The sequence below is a fragment of the Podarcis erhardii genome, assembly GCF_964252035.2.
Source record: "Podarcis erhardii genome assembly, chromosome: 9".
Taxonomy (NCBI): Eukaryota; Metazoa; Chordata; class Lepidosauria; order Squamata; family Lacertidae; genus Podarcis; species Podarcis erhardii.
In genome coordinates this window covers 25,856,768-25,883,001 of record NC_138512.1, presented here as the reverse complement: position 1 = coordinate 25,883,001, position 26,234 = coordinate 25,856,768, and the positions used below count along the sequence as shown (strand labels likewise).

Here is a 26,234-nt window from a genome sequence, read left to right as displayed (position 1 = left end):
AACTTAAGGAAAGAGATCTTACAACCTGATATCATACCCTCCGACATTCCTCCGGTGAAAATAGGGACATTTCTCATACCCCACAACTGACCCTCCTTCACACACACACACACACCATTTTTGGCCCCCTACCCAGAGCATTGCCACTACCACAAACCAACGGGACACACATACACACACACCCTCCACTGTCCTGAAAACACCCCTTAATCTCGATTTTATTATTTGGTAGATTTACAAAAAGAAAAGCACACACCAATAAATACATTTTAGAAAGGGGCAAGGTTAGATGTGGGCACGCAAAGCATTAAAAACAGCAAGACCTCTGGTCCTCTCCCCCTTTCTTTGTGCCCAGGGCAGGCCTGTGCTCTGCCTGTCCCTCAGACCCACAAGCTGCCCAAGGGAGGAGGCTGGCAGCAGAGGAGAGGCAACCAAGAGGCAACAGGATGCTTCAGTGCAGCTGCCACTGCTGCTGTTGCCGCTGCCGCCACTCAGAACAAGCACTGACTCATCCTCTTCCCCATCTCGGTGGTGGTGGTACTGGCAGGGGAAATAGGGACATTCCGGGAATCAAATCAGAAGACAGGACAGCGTCCATAATTCCTGGACTATTCCTGGAAAACAGGAGCACGTGGAGGGTGTGCAATATAAGCGTGTCTGTTTCCAGTTGCGCTTTCCGCATCAATGAATTCCTTAAGGCCTGGAAATCTGATTGGTCATGCGTGCCTTCCATAAAATAAAATAAAAATCTGCAGTCCTTTAAACCAGGCATGTTACAACTCACAGGTGGGCCACCAGCCATATATTGACCTATAAGGGATGGACAACCCCACCCTTTTCCTTTGCATTCCCAACCAGGCAAGAAAAGGAGGTTTGTTGATTCCCCCCCACTCTACATTTTTTGCTTGGTTGGTCATAAGTGGTGCTGGCCTGCTCTAAAGAACCAAAATCACTAAAACACCATGTTTTGCATGGTGATTTGTGTGTGTTGTTTCTTGTTTTGCATCTGACTTGAATTTGCAAAATAAAATTAAGTGAAATGTGTTTGTTAAAATCTTACCAAATGAATAGATCTGTGAGGAGATATTTCTGTCATCGTGATGTGTGTACCACAGGCAACTGGACTCATGGAGGAACTTTGAATGATTTCCTTATTTCTGAACAGATTAAGTCATATCCATTCTGTAGAATCTAGGACAAATAACCACAAAATGTGGGCTAGTCATGACATTTATTTTATTTTTTTGTAATTTTTTAATCCCCCTCTTCTTCTCCTCCTCTTAAAAAAAAAAAAGTATGATGAGATTGACCCTAATGTGAAATGAGTTTTGAAGTACTCTATCTGATGTAAATATATCAATATTTTACTTTGCAAAGAAGGATGGATCCACCAGACAAAAGAGAGTCCCTGTCAAAAAATGAAAACGAGCAAAAAAATGGCGAGACAGACAGTTTCTACATACAAGGCAAATCTTTCATCTGATGCTGCCAGACTATGTGGGATAAGGACGTTAACCTTTGAAAAAAGATTTGCAGTTTGGGACAGCAACAAAACTAACATCTCACCACTGGCAATTTCTTTCAAGTATCTGATGGCCTTGAAGAGGGAGGAAGAGAAATTCTCTTTTATCCTGATAGTGGCTGCATTGTTATGAACAGCAATATGTCTTTCTCTCAATCTTTGTATGGATTTTTTCTGGCAAGTTGTTTTGAATTCTTCCATCAGTAAGCAATGTGCTACCTTCGGAATATTATACTATGAATGAAGATAGGACTTTTGTATACATCTTTGCTCTCTCATTGTTGATACAGCCTTTCGAGACCCATCTACTCCTCCCAATACATAAAACTGAGAGCCATGGTGTGTACGTTAATTCCTGCCTCCCCATATTTTAGGCCCCATGGAATTATTTATCAGGGCCACCGATATCTCTGGACAAATGCCTGCTCTAATAAAGCCAGAAGGCCCTCGGCACTGGATCTCAGTGTCCGGGCTGAACGATGGGGGTGGAGACGCTCTTTCAGGTATACAGGACCGAGGCCGTTTAGGGCTTTAAAAGTCAGCACCAACACTTTTTATTGTGCTCGGAAACGTACTGGGAGCCAATGCAGATCTCTCAGGACCGGTGTTATGTGGTCCCAGCGGCCACTCCCAGTCACCAGTCTAGCTGCCGCATTCTGGATTAATTGCAGTTTCCGGGTCACCTTCAAAGGTAGCCCCACGTAGAGCGCATTGCAGTAGTCCAAGCGGGAGATAACTAGAGCATGCACTACTCTGGCAAGACAGTCCGCAGGCAGGTAGGGTCTCAGCCTGCGTACCGTAAGTTTCTGCTTCCATTTTAGCTTAATCACAGTTTAGTGTTACATCCTAACTTTCAAATTATGGTTAATCGTAACTACGGTTTGTTGAAAGGAGCTGTTTTCTTAAGCTATGGAAGGCCTCCACGTCTCCACCTGGAAGGACACACGTTTCCCATCCCTGTTTTTCTTGTTTGCTGTTTCTTTGGAAGTGATTGGAGCAATAGTAAGAACAAGCACAAGCCAAAGAGCATAAATTGGGTTTGAATCTAAGCAGAACTGGAATGTGGTGCAGTGGTGTGAGAATAGTTAACCATGAGCCGGATTCACAACGTTACTCACATTAATTTCCTAAGGTGGAACAATCTAGCCCTCACTTCAAAGCTGTCACACATGCATACACACAAACATCTTTATATCATATCACATACCAAACTCTGCATCCATTCCCTCATTTTGCCCTGATATGCCTATTTGGTGCATGTGTGAATTGGCTATTCGTCAGTAAAAATATTATAACAGCAATGGTTCATAATGCACGTGATTTAGCCTAACTCAAGCCCTTTTAACGTCCACTGATTTCAGCCCTTCCATTGCAATCCATGCAACATAAACATGCTTAACTTGGGGCAGATCAAGACCTTTTCCCTTCTGGAGATGCACAACTTCATGTGTTCTGCACACCTGGGTGCTAAACAACAGAAGAGGGCTCATGTTTTGGCACAACATATCTCATAAAGAACAGCTGACTCCATAACAGCAACTGTTATAAATGTTTTCTTTGTAGAGTTTTGAAGGGAAGTCATGGTGGCTTTCATTGTTGGAGAGCTACTTCTGCACTGTCTCTTCCCCTTTCCATAAAACAACTACAGTACTACCTTCTTAATTAACACCTCTCCCTTGGAGTGTCTGGGAGACTTGGAGGGGAGAGAGTGGTTTGTTTATTTATTTATTTTTTCCAGCTGAAAAGGGAAAGGATTCCTCTCTGTACGTTAGAACGCTTCCAGAAAAAAAACGGAGAGACACGGTAATTTGCTAGGTCTGATAGGCTCCCTTCAGCCCTCAACATTGCAACTCCCCCCCTCCCTACCCCGCGCCAGCCCCTGGAGTTTGTCGCGGGAATATTGTCTGTCGGAGCCAGTGGGCTGCTGGAGAGAGAGAGACAGAGGCGTGGCCGCAGGAGGCGAGAGGCAGTGCGAGTCGGGCTCCCCGCGCGGAGGTGGCTTTGCTCGCGTCTCTCTCTGTGTGTCTTTACGCGCGCAGGGGACCCTTCTTCCGAAAGGTCAGCCTGGAGAGCCTCTGCGCTTGGAGGATCGGACGCCGGGCAGCGGCACCATGGAAGGCTCCCCAGCTTTCTGGGCGGTCGCTTTGCTGGCTCTTCTTCTGGGCGAATCAACAGGTGGGAAGCGAGCGGGTCGGATCCCTTCTTAAACGGCGGCGTTCCGGGAAGCCACCGGCGGCACCTGGCGCGCAGAGGACGGTTGCGCACGGCAGCCGAACGAGGGGCGCGCGCGGAGAGGCACAAACGGTGCCCGGGTGGGAGGCGCGTCCTTAGGTTCGCGCCTCTCCCTCGAGATCCGTGCCGGGGATCTGGGGATCGAGGAGCACAGAATATGCACACGCCTGAGGGTCAGGCGGAGAGTGGGGAAATTGGGGGCGTGGGAGGCAGAAGGGATTGTTTGGCAACCAGCTTGGGTGGGTTTGCGAGTTTGGGTGAAACAGCTCGGCCTCTTTTTTCCCAGAGGAAGGGCAGTTGGAGCTCGAGGTCAGCTTCACCCGCTTCCCATTGGGAAGGGATCTCGAGCCCGGTTGAAGTTGTAGGCGGCCAGTGGGTCAGTGTTTGCAGTCATGCCAATCACGGGATGCGCCGTCCCTTAGGCTCCAGCGCTCGGATCCGCAGGCGCGTTAAGCGTCAGGAAAGGCGCTGCAGGTTTATTTTGCAAGCCGCGATACTTAAATGCGCAACTTTAAAGTTATGATATTTTGAGGGGTGGGGATGGTAACAAAACAAAACACAACGTTTCATTGATTGCGAAGGAGCTTTTCCAAATAGCGTGTTTTAGTGGGATTCAAATGACCGCCCCAGTGAATCCTGTCCTAAAGTCTCTGGAGAAACGGGTATTCTGCAAGGAGCACTTCCGTCCTAGAGGGAAAATCAAGTTATGTGGCAAAATCAATGGGACAACGCAGTCACATCCTGTGCACCTTAGAGCAGAAGCAAGCCCATAGGACTTGGAATCATGCCACTTTGTCCCATTGATTTCAGTGGGTCTACTCGGAGCATAACTACCCTTTATAGAAAAATGTTGCTTTGAAAATGCAGGATGGTGTTTTTTTTTTATTGCATAAAAAGCAAATTGTAATTTCTACAAATCTTTTGATATTGAGAAATAATTTTCGTCATGTTAGTAGAGCAGACCAACCCACCAATACTTGCAATAGTTTGTGTTGATTCCCCCTACCACTTGGTTGTGTAGCCATTGCTGAAGAATCTTGCTCATCCCAACTCACAAGCCATGTCTCCGCAGGTCATATGTATCCACTATCACACGCAAGATTTGTCTTGCCATTGCTGCTGCTGTTTTTTTTTAGTGTCAGACAACATGTGCTGAGAGCGGAACCTGCATATGGCATATAAAACGACCTGTTTCTTTGGGGAGCCAACATACTGAGTCTTAAAGTGGCAACTGCTGCCATGTTGTTTGCCGGATCATTCCTTTTCCCCATCCTCATAAGGTGATTTTGGCAGGTGATTCCCACCCTCTGCTGGCACCTGTCAGTGAGAGCCATTTGGTACATAGAAAGGACATATTATATAGTGAACATGCGTTTTTCAGCCTTCTACTGGTGGACGTACCTGTTGCTGGTAGTTGCATGTCAGAAGCCACTCAAAGAGCCTTAATTGTATTCGTACAGCAGTGAAACCTAAGCAGAAATGTGTTGTTAAATCTTGCCAACCACTCATTCCTACCCGAAACTCAGTGCAGCTGAAATCTGTGAGTGAAATCAACTGAGATGCGGGATGGCTCTGGACATCCACAGAGCAAAGGTCCATGGATTGCCACATGCATGGTGTGTTATTCTGTTATACAAACTGTGTGAAGTGCCTGTCTCACACATAAAGAAACAACCCTTCATTCACTTTGTAGATCTGCTATTGTGATCTTTTAGGAGTGTTATTTACTGAAATACAGAACACTGAAATGTGTTTTGGAGCAGGACGTTAGTCAACAACAACAAAAAGGAGTGCTGAGATGATACTTTTTGGGGAAGGGGGAGTTTCTCTATAGAGTAGTGGCAGATAGAAAGCTTGTCTAGGATTAGTAAGGCTCTGTGTTAGGAACACCATGCAGAAGTCACAGCATTCCCTGGATATAATTGTAGAGGCATAATAGAGTGGTTTACAGTGCTGGTTGCACAGGAATAATTGCTTAAATGTTCTCAACTTGCTCTATGTTGGCTGCAGCTATGGACTTCCAACATGATGGTTTTGTTGCTCTTAAAATACCTTTTTAACCCCCCCCCCCTTTTAATACCATTTCACAAGGAGTCTGAGCTGCATCCTGCGCAGGTGCAATATTAGAATTTGCCACTGAGAGGAGACTCCAGCAACCATATACAGTTCTCACTCCCGAATGCCTGCAAAACTGCCTATGTGAACAACTTTTGAAACTTCTGCATTTTATTTTTTGTAAGCAAGTTGATGGGTTTTTCCGTATCGTGTCTGTCATGGGGGAGCGAGTGTTTTTGAGGCTAACTTATCTCCTAATCAGTACAGCGTGCCTTTGCGGTTGAAATGAACGTTGCATAGCGTACAGCGGTGAAATAATGCACGAGATTGAGGGCTGTGTCCAGCATTTTTCTAGTGAAGGAGAAACCAGAGCTGTTTATATCTGTTCTTGGTTAATGTAAATGGGTTTGTTGGGTCTACATTTGCCTGTGCAACAGAGACGTTGATGGTTTTGTGGCCTAACCCAGCACACCTAATTCAGGGTTTCCCCAATGGCTAATTAAGGAGCCCAGCAATGTAATTTCGTTCCTTTGGTCCCAGTTGCAGTTCTGCATTGACCTTGTCACAAATCCCTCTGCTCTGTTCTGTCAGTTTGCATGGAGCCATCTAGGTAAAACATGGTTTGCATTGCAGTTTTAAAACCAGTAACTTGGAGGTATAAGAATCAGCTTGCATGGCACCTTTGGTAACCTCAATCCTTACGTGATTTGAAAACAGCTGCAGCTGCACCTGTTTCTTATTAGGTGTTCCTGGTGACCAGCTGCAGCTTTTGGCAGCAAAAGACACATGCCCAGTCTTTACCAAGCTACCACTCACCTGTCTTTTGCCAGTGGACTCCCACAAACGTGCACTTGGCTATTTGATGTAGCATTGACTGTGCGCACAAACAGCAGTTTATGAAGCAGAATCTTAATAGCTTGATCCCAAGAGCAACTGCACACAGCAGGAGTAACGCAAATTGCTTCACAAGCCCAGCATTGTATTTACATTATTGTTGTTTACCACCTTGAGCGCCATTGATGAAACAGTGGGAGACAGCGTATCATAATAAATAAATAAGCACACACCACAATTTGTGCCGCAGAAGTGTTGGCAATGCTACACTGGCAAAAGCTGCCACTGCCTTTCAAGAGACAGTTAAAAGCCATAGACTGCTTGAATCAGTCTATGGCTTTTAACCATGATAGCTTAACAATGTGAAGAGGCTGCCTGGTTAGCCCCACATCCTAGATATCTGTACATGTATTGACCATATCCACAGCTGGCATTTGATTGGCATCAATGTGAAAGGAGGCATGCCTGTAAGGAGATGTCTTTGTAGAGCTGTCCCCACAAGGAGGAGAACTCTAGGCCATCAGAGATCGTATCCTCATGTGCATGGACCCCCCATTCAAACTGGCACCAATCATGCATCTAGGGCTAGCTGCCATTTTCTCAGAAGAACCTCCATGTGTTCTATACACCTGAGTACAGGGCTGAGTACAACGGAAGAGGGCTCATGCTTTTGTGCAATACATCTTGTGAGTACCGGATTATGTGAACTGCCCAATGGCAATAAGCAAATAAATAGCCAGGAATTGGACATAGTGCTTGGTGGTAGTGGAATCTAGAAGTAGGAGAGAGAATGGGCTTATCTATCTGGTGTCCTGAAGGTCTTTGGACACTGCACATTCAGCTATGTTTGTTAGTGATTGCAGTAAGAGGGCTGTGGAGTTGAGCTATTGTGGCTAATAGCCATTGATAAACTGCTTAGTGTCTGCTGTATTGTTGCAAAATGCTATAATTGAATTGCAATTGGCAGGTGGTATGGGGAGAACAGATTCTGATCTTTCAGAGGATGGTGCGGCAGCAACAGCTGCGTAATTAGAATCAAGACAAAGCCAGGGACACAAATTGGAGGAAGTTGAAACAATACTTTAGCCCTGTTGAAATCATTGGCTTAAATTCACACACTTTAGCATCTATGTGTCATTTATTTCTATTGGGCTTAGCACTATTCATTAAGGGTAGACCTCCAGATGCATGACTTAGAAATGGTGACTTTTGTGGTCCACAAAATCTGATGGGGACCACTTTGGCTACTGATGAACTTTAGAATTGAACTTTAGGTGAACTTTAGGCTTTTATAATAGTCAGATTGAGCAAAACTACTTGGAAACAACCTCTTAAAGATGCTGAGGTAGATGCTTTGTTTCAGGGTGATCTCAAGTTGTGCCATGCGAACATAGAGAAGTCTTAATATTAGATCAGGTTGCACACTAATACCCGAGGTTGTACATGCCTGCTACTGGAATATGTGAGGTATGTTAGTGACATCTTTACTCTTCTGCCCTGGCAAAGGACATGTCTCAGAAGAAGGTGTGGTTTGTTGTGAGCAAAGTTGATGGAATCAGTCTGATAGAGTGATCCAGGGAGTTTTGTTAACGTGCACAAAAAGAAAGACAGAATTGCTGGCATTCTTAACCCAGGAACAGGGAGTGATTGGTCCTGATTCCTTGCCTGAAACATTGCTTAGAATCACCGTTATCAGCTGGGTACTTCTTAAGAAGGCATCAGTACATCTCTGAGAAGCTGTAACCTTGCATCATTAGGTTCTGCTTACCTGGAGCAAGTAGCAGCTATCCCTTGAAAGGAATACAGGTGGCAAACTGCTGCACCTAATACAGCACATTCTGTCCCCGCAATCACATGGGCAGGCTGCATAGTGCAGCAACATATTGTGCAAGTCTTGGCCCAGTTTACATGTTTACAGACCAGTTCTATATATTTCTTGGTTGGAGGAGTGGGTCGCAGTCTCCATATACAACACATGTAGCTGTGTGTGTTCGTGTGTGAAAGAGAAATCACACAAATTGGATTTCAGTGCACATAGCCTTCCAATTTGGAGTATCCACTTCGCACTGTGTGTGGGTATTCACTGCTGTGGAGAGGAAGGGTATATATCTGTGGCTGTGCCATGCGCACCTGCAGATTGCTGCACAGTCTTCCCAAAATGTAAGCCAGGCCTATGGCAGTACTGTGTGTGTGTCTCTGTGTATAAGAGGGTCACTAGACAGCAGGTTTTTAAGGTGAAATGAGCTAGAAGCTGATCTGCTTAAATCCGTCATCTCAGCAGTGCCGTCCTATTAACACAGAGAAACAGTGAGCTGGAGTTCTCCTTCCACGTTCTGCCCCCTGGGATCTACCAGCCAGCCCACTAAGGGGTGAATCAGAGCTGCCTTTCTGTCATGGTGGTGATGACAAGAAGGAGGAGGATAAAAAGCAGAAGCAGGCAAATGGAGCTAAACCAGGGAGATCACCCCCTAAACAAATACAAACCCTGCTGTAAGCTTGCTCTTTCCACCTGTTGACCTCCATATTAATAGTGAAAGCCACATCCATTTTTAATGCATTTCTGAACATTCTACCTCAAAACATGGTCTCCATTATTGACATCAATGGTTTAATTGTTGCAAAGATTAAATACTAGGCCAGAGATAAGGCAACTGAGCTTTTCTTGGTTTTCCCCACACACATGTGATGGGTGCCTCATGATTTCTGTTGGGATGTCTTTTTTTCTTCAGGAAAAACCTGGGTTGGCCTTACAGGGTTGGCCTTACAGCTTCTTTGGAAGGTCAACACACCTCTTTAAGCGTTGGTGTGCAAAGGACAAGAGGTTGCTGGAGTGATTATTTCTGCCTCCTGTTTCTTTGTTTAACTATATTCGGGCATTGGGTGTTCTCTGGAGCCTCACAGAAGAGAACGTTTGTTTGTTTTTGCTCTGAGTGACACATTGGATTAATTTATTAATATGGAGGAGAAGCATGAAGATACAGAAGGAGACACACTGCCCTAATGGATCTCTACCTAGGCAAACATCGCACAGACATTTACATTAGGTTTAGTTTCTTTGTTTACTGTTCTGCTTCACGCTTTTCAATAGAGGGGAACTGGCACAATACCTAACTTTAACCTTCCTATGAAACTGAGCTATTAACACCTTCAACTCTTCAAAATTTTCACATTTTGCATCTTTGTGGCCTTGGCTGGGTGGGCTTCCAAACTTTCCATACAGTTTTTTTCCTTTCCATTTTACACCTTAACTGGAAGGTTGCATACTGTGGCCTTCCTTTCTCCCTCAAACCATGGAAATTTCGGACTCGTTGAATTCCCAGTTGGTCATGAATTTCACGGGCTGACCTTGATCAAGTCACAGTCTCTCTGTTTAACATCCTGGCAGGGTGGCTGTGCTGATGAGGTTGGGAAAAACCCATGCATGCCACCTCCATGAACCTTTTGAATGTAGCTGCCACCTTACTGTTTTGATTTCATCTGACCTGCTGCATGAGACGTGGTTGAGAATTGCAGATGAGGTTTCACAACTAGAGACTTCTGTAACACCTTAAAGACTGATTTTATTACAGCGTAAGCTTTCATAGGCTATGACCCACTTCATCAGATGCATGCTGCATCTTGGAAAGTTGTCCAGTAATGCACAAGCATATTATAGAAATATTATAGAAATATATATTATATATTATATTATAGAAATATAGAATTTCTCAAGCTTGGCTATATAGAATCCTCTTGTCTCCATAATCTCATGTCTTGGGAACCACTTTATGGACTACCTAACATAGGTCTACCTTTGAAGACAGTTCAGAAACATTTAACAGGTACAAAAGCTTTGTGGAATGCTGCGACATGGTCTTAAAACAGGTACAGTGGTGCCCCGCAAGACGAATGCCTCGCAAGATGGAAAACTCGCTAGACGAAAGAGTTTTCCGTTTTGGAGGTGCTTCGCAAAACGAATTTCCTATGGGCTTGCTTCGCAAGACAAAAATGTCTTGCGAGTTCCTGCGGTTCCCCCCCCCCTTTTTTCCACCTTTTTCTAAGCCGATAAGCCGCTTATCCGATAAGCCGCTAAAAGCCGCTAAACCGCTAATAGCGCTAATCCGCTAAGCCGTCAATGGGCTTGCTTCGCAAGACGAAAAAACCGCTAGACGAAGAGACTCACGGAACAGATTCTTTTCGTCTTGCGAGGCACCACTGTATAGCCAAACTCGGCCCTCCAGCTGTTTTGAGACTACAATTCCCACTATCCCTGACCACTGGTCCTGTTAGCTAGGGAAGATGGGCGTTGTAGTCCCAAAACATCTGGAGGGCCAAGTTTGCCTATGCCTGTCCTAAAAGATCAGCACCTGCTTGTTTCTGGGCCAATTCAAATGGATAGTTTTTCACTTTAAAGCCTTATATAGCCTACAGTAATTCTTCCTATCACCTTTTCCTGTATATTTGCCCACATGCAGTATTAGAAACTGGGATAGAAAAGCTAGGAGCCAAATGGCTTCTGGGACCTGAGTTGTGGGTGCCAAAACAAAATGGCTAGTTATCACTGGGATGTGTGTGTATGTGTCAGCAACCCTTTTTATTTATTATCTTGATAAGCATGAATTAATACACAATTCACATAAGTGACACATTGTTAATACCACACTTTTGGCAGAAATTGTTAATAAATGTTTAATTTGGTGTTTACAATAAAAATAATGGTACCATACTTCAGTTTTCAACACACACTACTCTTTATTGTTAAACTCCTTCATATATTGTCTATTCTTAACATATACTTCAAGGCTTCAAAGCACATACATTTCAGTAATCCTTGAGTGTCAGCCAGGCACACAAAAAATGGCACCCAGACTTTTGGAGGTGCTCGCAAATGGAGAATCCTTAGGTACGAAATGCGCCTGGCACTCTGCTAATTTTGAACCCTGCCCACATGCACTGTACAAGGATTGTACAAGGAGCTTCTCTTGTAAGCACCTCCATCATCTCAACTATGTGTACAGGATTGCAAGCCTTACCACCACAGCTGTGAATGTCCCTGCCTAGAGAGGTTTGCTTGGAACCCTCCCTGTTGACTTTTAGATTGCAAGTGACACTTTGAAAAAGAATTCAGAGAGATTTTAATCAATTTTTTTAATTTTTTTGCTTGTCTTGCTGGCGTTCGTACGGAGCCCCCAGTCGTCTCACGGACTATTGACCCGTACACCACTAATCCGCTGCCACCAACCAGGTCCTCCTTGGTACAATTACTTCAGTCTCAGTCAGCTTCTCAATTAATAAAGAAGAGTGTATTTTATTTCAGACACAAACAAAACTTTTACAGCATTCCAAACGTTGTTGCTCTCTACTTTCTTAGTCTTATTTTCCTCTCTCTATCTCTTCTACCTCACCACACTCAAGAACCCACGGCCCTAACTGTCTCTCTATTACCAACTGCCTTTCCCAACCAGCCAACCCACTAAATCCCACCAACTACCCCCCAACAACTCCTAACGAACTCCTCTCAGAACTCCTCCCAGAACTGGTTTTATAGACCCACTGACTCCACCCCTGTGCAACCTATTTAACTATTTCCCCTCGAGCACTCTCTCATATATGTTAACATCACAGTATTTTACCTCTTACTACTTTTACCTCTTACTATTTTTTAAAAAAGTTGGGTATGCTATTTTGTTGTCGCTTATTGTAAACTTCCCTCCCCAAATCTGCTCCAGAAGGTTATTCAGGGGTGTGGGATCATCTCCAAAACAGATTTGCCGGAAGGTGGGGATACACAGGGAGAAGAGAAGTAGAAGTTCCATGGTGTGGCCAAAAGTCCTTGCACTAGTGGAACTGGTTTTTTAAAAATATATCACCCAGTGTCTACACTGCAATTTATTTTTTCCCTGTCCAATGCCATGCTGAGCCTTGAAGATCTCCCAGATTTGATGACCTAGAATTATAGAATTTTACAGTTGCAAGAGTTTTTGGAAGTCATCCAGCCCAACTTCCTGCTCAGGGCAGGAATCTTGCAGTTACAACATCCCTGACGGATAACCGTCCAACTTCGACTTCCAAGGAAGGAGAGCCTGCCCCCTTCCTGAGGCAGTCTGTTTTCTGGTAGTTCACGAAACATTATAGGGGAAAAGAAAACACTGGTTCAGAGGATGAAATAATCCACACAGAGCAAAGAATGACAAAAGAACAGTGCAACATAAGACACCTTTATTCTCTCTTACCAACTCTTCTCACTGTATGATCATGGAAGGTGTTCTGAATTACAGTCCTTTGTTGAATAGCATAGCGTAAACAGAAATATTGCACTATTTGGAACTGGCAGCATGGCAGGTGTTTTGGGTGGGGTGGAGATATTTGCATTATTGTGCTCTTCCTCCCTTACCTATCCAGTAGTGGAAAAATATTTCAAAATATCTAGAAACCAATGTCAGATTTTTGATATGTCAAGAAAAAGCGAAGTAAGTATTTCAAGTTTGTAGGTACCAGCATCATATTTCTTGGCGTCCAGACAGCCACCTGTCTGGGATTTTTCCAGTACTGTCACCGCCTTCCTAATAATAATAGTAATTTATTATTTGTACCCCGCCCATCTGGCTGGGTTTCCCCTGCCACTCTGGGCGGCTTCCATAGAAACCAAAAATACACTAAAATATCACACATTAAAAACTTCCCTTAAGATGTCTTCTGAATGTCAGGTAGTTGTTTATCGCTTTGACATCTGATGGGAGGGCGTTCCACAGGGCGGGCGCCACTACCGAGAAGGCCCTCTGCCTGGTTCCCTGTAGCTTTGCTTCTCGCAATGAGGGAACCGCCAGAAGGCCCTCGGCGCTGGACCTCAGCATCCAGGCAGAATGATGGGGGTGGAGACGCTCCTTCAGGTATACTGGACCGAGGCCGTTTAGGGCTTTAAAGGTCAACACCAGCACTTTGAATTGTGCTCGTAAACGTACTGGGAGCCAATGTAGGTCTTTCAAGACCGGTGTTATATGGTCCCGGCGGCCGCCCCCAGTCACCAGTCTAGCTGCCGCATTCTGGATTAGTTGTAGTTTCCGAGTCACCTTCAAAGGTAGCCCCATGTAGAGCGCATTGCAGTAGTCCAAGCGGGAGATAACTTCCTCCTCCACTCATCGTTTTTGTCCACAAATATTGACTTGGCTTACTAGTTCTTCCCTATTTTTATGGCTGGGTTCACTGCTGCCAGCCCTTAGAGCCCTGGCATGCCTGGGTGTGAGGCAGAGATTGTAGAAGGTAAGATAAAGTGGGAAAGTGCTCCAAAATTCATTGCAAATGAGAGCCATGGGGAGGTGTGCTGCTGGGCAGCCTTCTTACAAGAGGGCCAGCAGTATATTCGATGAGCTGGTGGCTTGGTTTGTGGCTGCCTGCCTTCGTCCACAATAAAATCACGTACCCACGTGTGCCTGTTCCAGCTGGGGTGAGTGTCTTACGTTTCTTCCAGGTGGATTTTCATATAGTCAAACCTGCATGTGCAGGTTTTTGAAGGTTCTCCCTGTCCTGTTGTGCAGTAGGAGGATTCTCACAGGATCTGAAACTTGCACGCGAGAGAGATGCACGTGGGTCTCCTCCATGCCATTGAGGCTGGAAGGCAGGGAGGCCAACACTAGGTGGAGTCAGAGGCAATGTAGCTGTGGGAACTATATGAATCGTATATGCTAGATTCGCTGTGTTGCGTACTTAAGATGCAACGCTTAACATACTTCCCTATAAAGGTTGGCCACCACTGTTTTACTAGATTGTGAGACCTTTATCAACTATGGATATGTAAAATATACCAGTATTATACTCAACTGTTCTGAAGTGACCTCCATTGAATTGTCTTAGGCTGCAACCCTCAACACAGGTGCTTGGGAGTAAGTCCTTATGAACTGAGTGTGCCTTTCTTAGTAGATCTGCATAGGATTGTACTGTTATCCTCATCTTAAGCCCTCATGCTAGGGAAGGAAGCTATCTGCATATCCCCTCTTATTCCCCCCCCCGCAAAAAACCCCCAAGTTTTTAGTATGTATAACTGAATTGAATATATACTCTCTCCCTGTTTGTACTCGATTCCTTTCTCTACAGTGGTACCTCAGGTTAAGTACTTAATTCGTTCCAGAGGTCCGTACTTAACCTGAAACTGTTCTTAACCTGAAGCACCACCTTAGCTAATGGGACCTCCTGCTGCCGCCGTGCCACCGGAGCACGATTTCTGTTCTCATCCTGAAGCAAAGTTCTTAACCTGAAGCACTATTTCTGGGTTAGCGGAGTCTGTAACCTGAAGTGTATGTAACCTGAAGGATATGTAACCCGAGGTACCACTGTATTACTTTACATATGCCAGATGTGATTTTGTAAACCCTTCGGGGACAGCGACCTATCTTTTGGATGTGACCATTGTAAATGATATAGCCTTACCCAGTGGTTTTCAACCAGTGTGCCATGGCACCCTGGGGTGCCTTGAATGATAGTCAGGAGAGCCACAGGCAACACTGGCCTCTGTCCCTCTTCCCTTCCCTTCCTCCTCTGATGCCCTTTTGCATCTCTGCCTCCCAAAGGCTTGCACACCTGTTTGTTGCAGCAGCCCTGGCTACAAGCTCCTCAGGTGAATGATATCTCTGGGACTGGCCAGGGGGTGCTTCGCAGGCCCTTGTGGGCCTGTGTGAGGAGGCACCTCTCTTTGGGGCAGGAATGGGGCAGCTCAGAGGCCAGAGGTGGTGGTGGCGGCGGCGGCTCCCAAGTAGAGAGGAGAGGAGTCTCCATTAAATCCAATGGGATTTACTTCTGAGTAGACATGTCTAGGATTGTGCTGTTAGGCTCCAATATCATGCCCACCTAAGTCCCACTGAAATCAGCATTAACTTAATTCCCAGTAAACTTACATAGGATTGTGTCATTAATTTATGAGATGCATTTTGTAAGCAGAGGCATTGAGAAGTCAGGGTGAAACCTCTTTAGGCAGGTTCTTTTTTTGTCCTCCTGTCATTTTCACTCCTTGAGAAGTGCTATCTCACGCAGTGTTTCCCTTTACATTTGAGCGCTGTTTTACAGATGTTGTTTGTCTTTTTAGTGTAGTACAAACATCTTCCAGGATTTTGACTCATTTCCTCAAGTCTCTCTCAGCTATTCTAAAAGGACAAGAGGAAATTAGCTCTAATATCCTGAAAGCGATTGATTTTTTTAAAAACTCTGTGTAATACTCAGTTTAGTGAAATCTCAGTTTGTTTCCAACTTTCCCCTCCACCTATATTTCTTTTTTTTCCATCCAAGAGAGGGACATCCTACATTTATTCTGTTTCCCTGTTATTCCTACTGGACAAAAACCCCATTCAGAGTGTAAACTTCAGGTTCATTCTCATCCTCTATCATCCTGGCCTTCCTATTCTGAAAACTGAACTATCTAAACAACTGGAGTTCTTCTGTTTGAAGTATCTAAACAAAAGTCCCATTGTTTTGATTTGTATGGCCCTTTAATGTGTTGGGGTCAAGCCACATCAAACTGTTTACTTGCCACTCACTTCCTTCAAGTAACTGGCAATGCCTGCCACCATGGGCTGTGGTGAATTTGTTGAACCCTTTTGATCCTCACCCTCCCTTTCTTCATCCTTTACCTAGTTAAGGTTGTTTACGTTTATAGGAATCTACCTTCGACAGTCCAAACGTTGGTCCATATAGCTCAATATTGTTTAAACCACCCTTCCCCAACCTGGTTTTGGACTATAATTCCCATCATCCTAGGATGCTTGGGTCTGGTGCAAGTTGTAGTCCAGAACATGGAACTAGATCCACAAATGAAACTAATAACGACAACACCTGTAGGGCACCAGGTTGTTGTTGTTGTTTTAAATCATTTTTATTGATTTTTCCAAATTTTTACCAAATCGGCCACATTAAAACAAATTTAATACAAACTTTCCAAAAATTGGTTTCGGACACTCCGTTCTTGATGCGTCTGTTCTTGTTCCTGCATTATTTCCCTAGTTATTTCTAATTAACATTTCGTTCCTTATAATAGCTTTTTGTTGTTTTATTATTCTTAACCACCACCTATCCACTTGCTAATTCCTGCATGTACAATATTTTGACATTTACAATATCTGCACGTGAGGTAAATCAAGTAGGGCACAAGGTTCAGGTTGGGAAGACTAGTCTATTAACAGTTGGCAGAAGTCACACCTGGAGTTACCCAGGATAGGGATTGAACTTGGAACTGTGGCATGCAAAGTATGCACTTTGACAGTGGGCTACACCTCTTCCCCGCTGCTCTGCTGGATAGTTGGGATGCGAAGGTGGACCTCTATATGCAGGCGGGCTTCAAATTCCATCATTCCTGTCTATTGGCCGTGATGGCTGAGGCTGTTGGCAGTTGGGAGTCCTATAACATCTGGAGGGGTGTAGTAGAAAAGGCACTTTGAGGATTGCATCACCACTCCCTTCTTGTCATTCAAGTTACAAGACTGCCAGTATCCAAGATGCCACACATCAGACTTCAATCTGCTGAAATCAATAAGAACTGAATGGGACTAGCTTTTGAGTAGGCATGTATAGTTGTTGGCACCCATCCTGTCTTCACCTCCAGGGGTGAAGTCAAACCGCTGGAGAATGACAGCACCTGCAGAGACCGGTAACTCATAACTGTTGCCTCCAGAGTTGTTTTTGATGCAGCAGTACCAGGGCGCAAGCCTGGCCATTGTGTATAGAGGTCCTGGGCTGCCTAGATGACAAGACCTCACCCCGCCCCCCCTTGGCTTGCTGATGTGGTCCAAAGGAAAGGAAAGCAATATATTTGGCACTAGCTGGGCTGCAGGAGTTGCCAATAGAAGGCATACCAGGCACCATCCAACCATCTTAGGGACTCCACTCAGTATTTGTGTAGGGCTTACTCCTTAGTCTTTTCATCTCCCAAAGATGTCCCACAAGGTATGTATAGAATTGGCCTTTTAATTGTATCCCCCATCCTTTTGCATCTTACATTAAAACTACGCCTCTTGTTTTGTGCATGTTCAAAACTGTTAGCTGCAGTTTTATACTGTTTCAAATGTGTTGTATGGTTAATAATAATAATAATAATAATAAATTAAATTTATATCCTGCCCATCTGGCTGGGTTTCCCCAGCCACTTTGGGCGGCTTACAACATACACAACACAACAGAACAAAATATCAAACATTTTAAAAAAGATATCCTACACAAGCAATAAATCAATAAAAACCAGTAACAATAATAACAAACAGTTTACAGTTAGACCCAAATTAAAGTCATTGCCAACCCCAACTAAACATTTAACCAACACCAACCCAACAAAAATGAAAGAGGGGAACCAAAATTAGAACCGTTTAAAACATTTTAGCCAGTTGCCCCCACCCAAGAGTTGTTCCAGCAATGTCCCAGTGGCCTCCCAGGAACCTTTTAGCTGTTCAGGGTGAGTGTGGGCCCTGCCCCCTAGGCCAGGTGGAAACGAGCCTTGCAGCAGGGAGCAGGTTTCTCTTCCAGCACTCAGGCGGCATCCGTGGTTGGGGGTTTTATGATTGTTTTATTGGTTTTAACATTCTGTGGACTGCCCCTAGAGAATGCAGATGGATAGGCAGCATAAAAGTATAACTAATGACTAAGAATAATAAATACGAGCCAATATTGTAACTTCTGTATAAAAACAATGTAGTACGTTTCCGAGCACAATTCAAAGTGTTGGTGCTGACCTTTAAAGCCCTAAACGGCCTCGGTCCAGTATACCTGCAGGAGCGTCTCCACCCCCATCATTCTGCCCGGACACTGAGATCCAGCACCAAGGGCCTTCTGGCGGTTCCCTCACTGCGAGAAGCCAAGTTACAGGGAACCAGGCAGATGGCCTTCTCGGTAGTGGCACCCACCCTGTGGAACGCCCTCCCACCAGATGTCAAAGAGAAGAACAACTACCAGACTTTTAAAAGACATCTGAAGGCAGCCCTCTTTAGAGAAGCTTTTAATGTTTAACAGACTACGGTGGTACCTTGGGTTACATACGCTTCAGGTTACATACACTTCAGGTTACACACTCCGCTAAACCAGAAATAGTGCTTCAGGTTAAGAACAGAAATCGTGCTCTGGCAGCGCGGTGGCAGCTGGAGGCCCCATTAGCTAAAGTGGTGCTTTAGGTTAAGAACAGTTTCAGGTTAAGAACGGACCTCCGGAACGAATTAAGTACTTAACCAGAGGTACCACTGTACTTTATTTTAATACATTATTATTCTGGCAACTCTGCTCATTTTGCTGACAGCACTATTGTTGTGGTCTCTCTGCAAAGATATGTACGCTTATGTTTCCCTAATAGGAAGGAGGCTAACAATGGCACTTTGAAGTACACTGTCCAATCTGTGTAAGTACCCTGAAAACACATGAGTCAACTGACTACGTATGTGAGAATGACCCCCCCCACACACACATTAGTTTTTCATGGTGTGCAAAGAATACTCATGCAAGTCAGTCACATTATGTGTATAGAAATAATGTAGGACGGAATTGTACAGGTTAACAATGCAGGAGAAGGACATATGTAAACATCATCTTCGGCACCCTGATTGCAATCAGTGGGACTACTTCAGAGTAGATGCGTTTAAGATAGGAATGCCAGTCTTGGGGATGATTATGGCTTACATTGGGGGGGGGGTTCACAAAGGCAGGTTGTACAGTAGACCCAAAATAATACTCCCGTCTCTCGGCTTATGGTGAATCTTTGTAAATGAACCAATTATACAAAAATAGAAAAGAAAAAGATTCAAGCTTCCTTTTTCTTCACATGCAGGTACAAAGAACATGTCGATCTATCATTCATGGTAGTTTTACTAAAATGATTTTAATAACGTAAAGTGATTATGAACAGTACTGATTATGTTCCGTTGGTAACATAATCAGTTGCACATTTCAAGCTCTGCGTTTTACTTAATTAATCAGTGTTACTACTAAGCATCCGGGACCTGCAGAGTGGTGGTTGGACAAGTGTTTACGTCTTTTTTCCTGTTTTCCTCTATCTGAACAATTCTTAGAGCTACCCAGCACTGGGAAAATCCCATTAGGCAAATCTCATAGTCACACCTGCAGCTGAGTTTGGGAAACTAGAACTGTGAATAATATATTCTTTTAAAAAAAATAAAAAAATAAATCTGACTTGATTTGAGAATGGCAAGCTCCCTGTGACTGTCGCTGAAGACTTTAGCTTTCTAGAGTCTAACAGTTCCAAATCTGCTTCATTTTGTGGTTGGCAGCACCAGTGGGATGTTTGATTTTGGAAGCCTGAGAAATGAGTTAACGCTATTTGAAAGGAGAGATAACAAAGGTATTCGGATGTGTTGTGCCTTTTCTTTCCTGTGAGTAGTAGACTTCGCTTGGCAGCGTTCGACTTACCGAGAACGGATGTCCCTCGTGGCATCAAGTGAGCTATTACAAACAAAGACTGGCTGGGAATAAAGAGGAACCAAAACTCATCGGTTCCGATATCTAATGAAGGCTAGAGTGTTTTTCCCCTCTCTTTTTTTAAAAAAAAGGAAATAAAAAATTCGGATGAATGACAGCAGAAGCTGAATCATGTTGCTTTGATTTCCTGTACCGTGGAAAGATGACTTCAGAGGAATTTGTTTGGGATAAGGAAGCTGGAATTGGGAAATTTCCTAGGGCATGGAATGCTGAAAGAATGCCTGCAAGCACACACACCTTTTGGTTGCTTCCTCCCCATCCTAGCAGAGAGAATCTTTGACACACATAATTCACTTTTCCATGGTTCTGGGTAAAAGTCAAATCTAGTAGAATTTGAACAGACCCTCTTCCACAGGGATGGGGAGAGTCAGGCACAGGGGGGCACAAATGTGGCCCCCACAGGCCTCAGACCACTCCTACTCTTTTCCTGCACCCTAACTCACAAGCCCTAATACCGTATTTTTTGCTCTATAAGACTCACTTTTTCCCTCCTAAAAAGTAAGGGGAAATGTGTGTGCGTCTTATGGAGCGAATGCAGGCTGCGCAGCTATCCCAGAAGCCAGAACAGCAAGAGGGATTGCTGCTTTCACTGCGCAGTGATCCCTCTTGCTGTTCTGGCTTCTGAGATTCAGAATATTTTTTTCTTGTTTTCCTCCTCCAAAAACTAGGTGCGCCTTGTGGTCAGGTGCGTCTTATAGAGTGAAAAATACGGTAATTGTTGTTCCTGGAGAATGTGTTCTTGAACTCTTGATAATGCCTCTTCATTGGCTGCATAAACGATAAGAGAATGGTACAGTGGTACCTTGGGTTAAGAACTTAATTCGTTCCGGAGGTCCGTTCTTAACCTGAAACAGTTCTTAACCTGAAGCACCACTTTAGCTAATGGGGCCTCCAGCTGCCACCGCGCTGCCAGAGCACGATTTCTGTTCTCATCCTGAAGCAAAGTTCTTAACCCAAGATAATATTTCTGGGTTAGCGGAGTCTGTAACCTGAAGCGTATGTAACCCAAGGTACCACAGTATGTCAGTGTTTGTCAAAAGTAGTTTCCTGTCCAAAGGTAACATTGGTATTATAGTTGCTTTGCCCATTTCTGCCTCTCACCCCATCTTCAAAATCTCACCTCCCTACCAGCCACCTACATCAAGTGTCATTATGAGCCAACATTTTAAAATGTGTTACGCAATTAGTAGAAATTATAAAAAGCGTGTTCGTGAGAAATGAGGAGATCCATGATATTCATATGGAGTTGATGCCAGATACTGGGATTTGATTTTTTTTTTTAAAAAACTAAAGGATAATTAAAGAAGGCAGGCATTTCCAAATGGTGATTCAGAATCCATGCATTTAATCACAGCAGTTTAGACGGTGGCTTGTCAGGCTACACAGGTGGTGTGTAGTTAACAAAACAAGCAGAGGGATTTTAAAGAAAAGTACAGTTAGAACTGAATATGGAACAACTGATTGGTTCAAAATTGGGAAATGAGTACGACAAGGCTGTATATTGTCTCCCTGCTTATTTAACTTATATGCAGAATTTATCATGCGAAAGGCTGGACTGGATGAATCCCAAGCCAAAATTAAAATTGCCGGAAGAAATCTCAACAACCTCAGATATGCAGATGATACAACTTTGATGGCAGAGAGTGAGGAGGAGTTAAAGAACCTTTTAATGAGGGTGAAAGAGGAGAGCGCAAAATATGGTTTGAAGCTCAACATCAAAAAAACGAAGATCATGGCCACTGGTCCCATCACCTCCTGGCAAATAGAAGGGGAAGAAATGGAGGCAGTGAGAGATTTTACTTTCTTGGGCTCCATGATCACTACAGATGGTGAGAGCAGTCACAAAATTAAAAGACGCCTGCTTCTTGGGAGAAAAGCAATGACAAACCTAGACAGCATCTTATAAAGCAGAGACATCACCTTGCTGACAAAGGTCCATATAGTTAAAGCTATGGCTTTCCCAGTAGTGATGTATGGAAGTGAGAGCTGGACCATAAAGAAGGTTGATCGCTGAAGAATTGATGCTTTTGAATTCTGGTGCTGGAGGAGACTCTTGAGAGTCCCATGGACTGCAAGAAGATCAAACCTATCCATTCTTAAGGAAATCAGCCCTGAGTGCTCACTAGAAGGACAGATCCTGAAGGCTCCAATACTTTGGCCACCTCATGAGAAGAGAAGACTCCCTGGAAAAGACCCGGATGTTGGGAAAGATGGAGGGCACAAGGAGAAGGGGACAACAGAGGATGAGATGGTTGGATAGTGTTCTCGAAGCTACCAGCATGAGTTTGACCAAATTGCGGGAAGCAGTGGAAGACAGGAGTGCCTGGCGTGCTCTGGTCCATGGGGTCACGAAGAGTCGGACACGACTAAACGACTAAACAACAGCAAACCTCTTCCATGTCAAGGGATTGTGATCAAATGATTAGTGGCTTTTCTTAGAGGCAACTTCTGTGGGAAATTTGGGAACCACTAAAGCATGATGTCCTCACAGTGGATGAGCCCATTCAAAACTTATTGTTTTGCTTTGGTTCAGATAATCGTTGCCGAAAGCCGTGGTATTGCTTGACCTTCAGGTTGGTTTTAATTGCCATTTTGTGGGTTCTGGTTGGAACAGAGCACTTTTTGGAGTGGAACCGGGAAGCTCAGAAAGATCATCGACATAAACTGTGTGCAAGGCGAGGGTCTACCTGGCTTGGGGACATTCCAGAGCATTGCTAGATCTCCACTGCACATACAAACCCTTACCTGCTGCATTAAGACACCTCCAGGTATGTGCAGTGGGGTATTGATGTGGGGCATAAGAGCCTGCTGGATCAGGCCATTAGTCCAGCATTCTGTTCTCATAGTGGCTACCCAGATGTTTGTGGGAAGCCATCAGGCAAGAGTTGAGCACAAGAGCACTCTCCCCCTTTGTGGTTTCCAGCAACTGATATTCAGAAGCAGACTGTGGAGGCAGAGCATAACCATCATGGCTAGCCTTATCCTTTGTTGTCTAGACCCTAAATGGCCTCTGCCCAGTATACCTGAAGGAGCGTCTGCACCCCCATCATTCAGCCTGGACACTGAGGTCCAGCTCCGAGGGCCTTCTGGCAGTTCCCTCACTGTGAGAAGTGAGGTTGGAGGGAATCAGGCAGAGGGCCTTCTCGGTGGTGGCGCCCGCCCTGTGGAATGCCCCTCTCATCAGATGTCAAGGAAATCAACAACTATCTGACTTTTAGAAGACATCTGAAGGCATTTTTAATGTGTTTATAATATTCTGTTGGAAGCTGCCCAGAGGGGCTGGGAAAACCCAGCCAGATGGGCGGGCTGTGTGTGTGTGTGTGTGTGTGTGTGTGTGTGTATAAATAAATAAATAAATAAATAAATAAAGCAAGCTAGCTTTGGGGCATGAAAAAATAAATCGAGCAATTCTACTGCAGGTTGTACTGTTCACTTTAGGCTCCAGGTTGACATTTCCAACAAAGTTCTTGAGAGGCTCCAAGGAGTTCCTCTTAGCCCTAGCTGAGATCACAGCATTAATGTGGGTGCTTTCGAACAGAACATAAGGAAGGCAATTTGGGGGCTTCCATAAAAAGTGTGGGCTTAGAAAATGCTTTTTACATTCACTGCCTGGTCAAGAAGTTTAATTGCTATCAGTGCTCCAGCTGGCTACGTCATCACTATAGAGACAGTCATGTTCCAGGTTTACTTTAGTTTATGCATAGAAAACAAGTTCCACAATGTATTTATTGTTTAAACTACTGAGTGTGGTGAGATTGCAGATGTTGCGGTGAGATTGGGAGTGAGCCATGAACTGCCTTGTTCATTTCCCAAAATAATGACTTGTCAGTTTCCCAGACTAAAAGAGTGTAGCCTTTGACGACGTGACAGGAGAAAATACCCACAAAGAAGATGTTCTCAATGGTTGGCTCAAACAGCGTTTGAATCCTTTACGTTTTCCTCAGTTGCACTTCGCAGACAAAGGCTGCATTCTGATCTCTGCTATTTCAGTGAAATTTTAGAGCAATCGAAACAAACATGGCGCTTACATATTGTGCAACTGGCATATGGATTGGTGTTCATCCCACTCCTTCGTTGATTGTGTAAGAGAGAAATGTGTACAGACAGGTTATTCTTCGCATCCACAAATAACCGGAAATGTAAACATCCTGAGTATGGAATTTTATTTTAAAAGACAATATTGAAACAAGTGTAATATTATTTACAATGGAAAACTATTCAGATATGAAATCCTATTTGAAGGGAATCAGGCATATGGGCCAAAACAAACATTTTACTGTGTGTTCAAGGACCTTATCAATCAGACTTTCACAACTTGTAACCAGCTAAGCCAGTTGCAACCTACCAAACATGTATGACTGTTTTTGTTCTGTGTTGTTTTGCTGTTTCAGACAGGCAGCAAGAACAGGAGGTCTGTCAAGTCCCTGGTGATCTGATGGCATAATCGGGGCCAGATTGCTTTGGGTAACAAGCTGTATGGACTTCCTATAAGTAGCAAGAGTTCTCTATAAATTGAACATAAAGTTATTAGTAAGTCACGGCTACTGCTGTGCCTCAAATTGAGATTACACTTCGTAAAATTTAGTGGGCTTGCTCAAGCTTGAATCATTTGAGGACCACTTTTCTGGTATCTCTTCAGTCCTAGAACCTTAAACCATCTATGTCTGACAGCCAGCGATTAATTTAGCATCCTCATTAGGGATTATTCTCCCCACCGAAAGCAACTGATGATGGGTGAAATATTGCTTCGGTTTGGAATTGGAGTTGGCAAACTGAGCAATCCCTTACTTCTGCAAAAAATAAAGAAGATTGTAAAGTAATTAGAGGTTGTGTCCAACATTACTCCTACTGTGACTATTATGTAGTTAGAAACCCATTTTGGCAAGCCATTCTGTACTGCAGATTGAAGGGTTCTTGGACTCGGATGCCCACACAGACTCTAAAATGGCTACCTACTTTTGGACTTCTTAAATGTCTATGCAGGTATTAAAGATGTAGGAGGCCCTTTTGGGGCCAGCCACTGTCAACTAGAGTTGAGATATAATATTAACTTTCTTTCACCCTCAGTTTAGTTGTGTAGATTATTTTAATCTGCATGTTTTATTCATTGTTGCATTTTTCTCAAAATGAGATATATTGCAGAGGGAAAAACCCAGAGATAACAAAATAGCAGCAGTAGAATAATTATGTAGTTATTGCTATTTTTTCCCCCTTTTTGTAAAGGCTTTATCTAGGAGACTATCGGAATATCTTTAATGAAACTTCAATATCTTGATTAAATTGCTGCCAGCCCTTGAAATAATTAGCATTCATATTACCAAGAAAGCTGCACTTCAGTTGAATTTGGTGTTTTCTAAATGGCTGGTGATTCAAATGGTGTTATGGGAGAGGAAAGCTTTGGGGCTCTCCAGATTTCCTTTCTTTTTATTGATGCTACTTTCTTAAAGAAATCTAGAAAACATCATCTCACACCCTTGTGGCACATTACAATAAACACTTCTTTCAAATAAAAAAAGTAAAGAGATAATGCGCTTTTGGAAAGTGCCTCCAAAGATAAGTTGAGGGCTGGAGTGGGAAAGCAAAACCATTAAGCAAATTGTCCTGTAAAGGTTGCAGTGAATGAAAAAGTAAGAACTCAACACATTTGAATGATGAATTTTCCATTAGTGTTAAGTTTTGATCTGTTTTAATTGTTGCAGCTTAATTATTTTATATTTTGCATATGTAAATGTACAGTGGTTGGGAAGGAAATTAAGAGGGGGAACAATTAGTTGATTAGCAGTTTTATTAATCTGGAACAAAACTGAGTATATTCCAGAAAGTAGCATCAATTTTGTAAGTTTATATGAAATCAAAAATTTCCACGTGTTCTCAGTAGGCAACATTTTGATTGAGCAAAATGCATGTGGTGTCGTGCTGCGAAAACCCACCACAATGCTCAGATAGAGATTGTCAGCAAGGCCAAAATGGGGCCTCTGAGAAACAAGAGAGATGCAAGTTTGGGAGAACCTGAGGTTTGCAGAAGTAGGTTTCTTTGGTGGATGGGACAAATGGAGAAATCCTCCCTCCCCCCTCTGTCTGGGGTGGAAAAATCAAAAGAGAGTTTAGCATATTCATTCAGGTTAATTGGAGAGGGTAAAAACAGGTGTATATGTGT

The 26,234-nt window shown here is 43.8% G+C and overlaps 1 protein-coding gene across 1 annotated transcript in view; it reads left to right on the top strand.

Moving 5' to 3' along the window:
• Positions 1 to 3,412: 3,412 nt before the first annotated feature.
• Positions 3,413 to 26,234, top strand: part of KIT (KIT proto-oncogene, receptor tyrosine kinase) — an 84,647-nt gene continuing 61,825 nt past the window's right edge. The window contains exon 1 of the mRNA XM_081875697.1: positions 3,413 to 3,697. Coding sequence (XP_081731823.1) covers positions 3,634 to 3,697 — 64 coding nt within the window. The 5' untranslated portion in view covers positions 3,413 to 3,633. The remainder of the gene's footprint in view (positions 3,698 to 26,234) is intronic.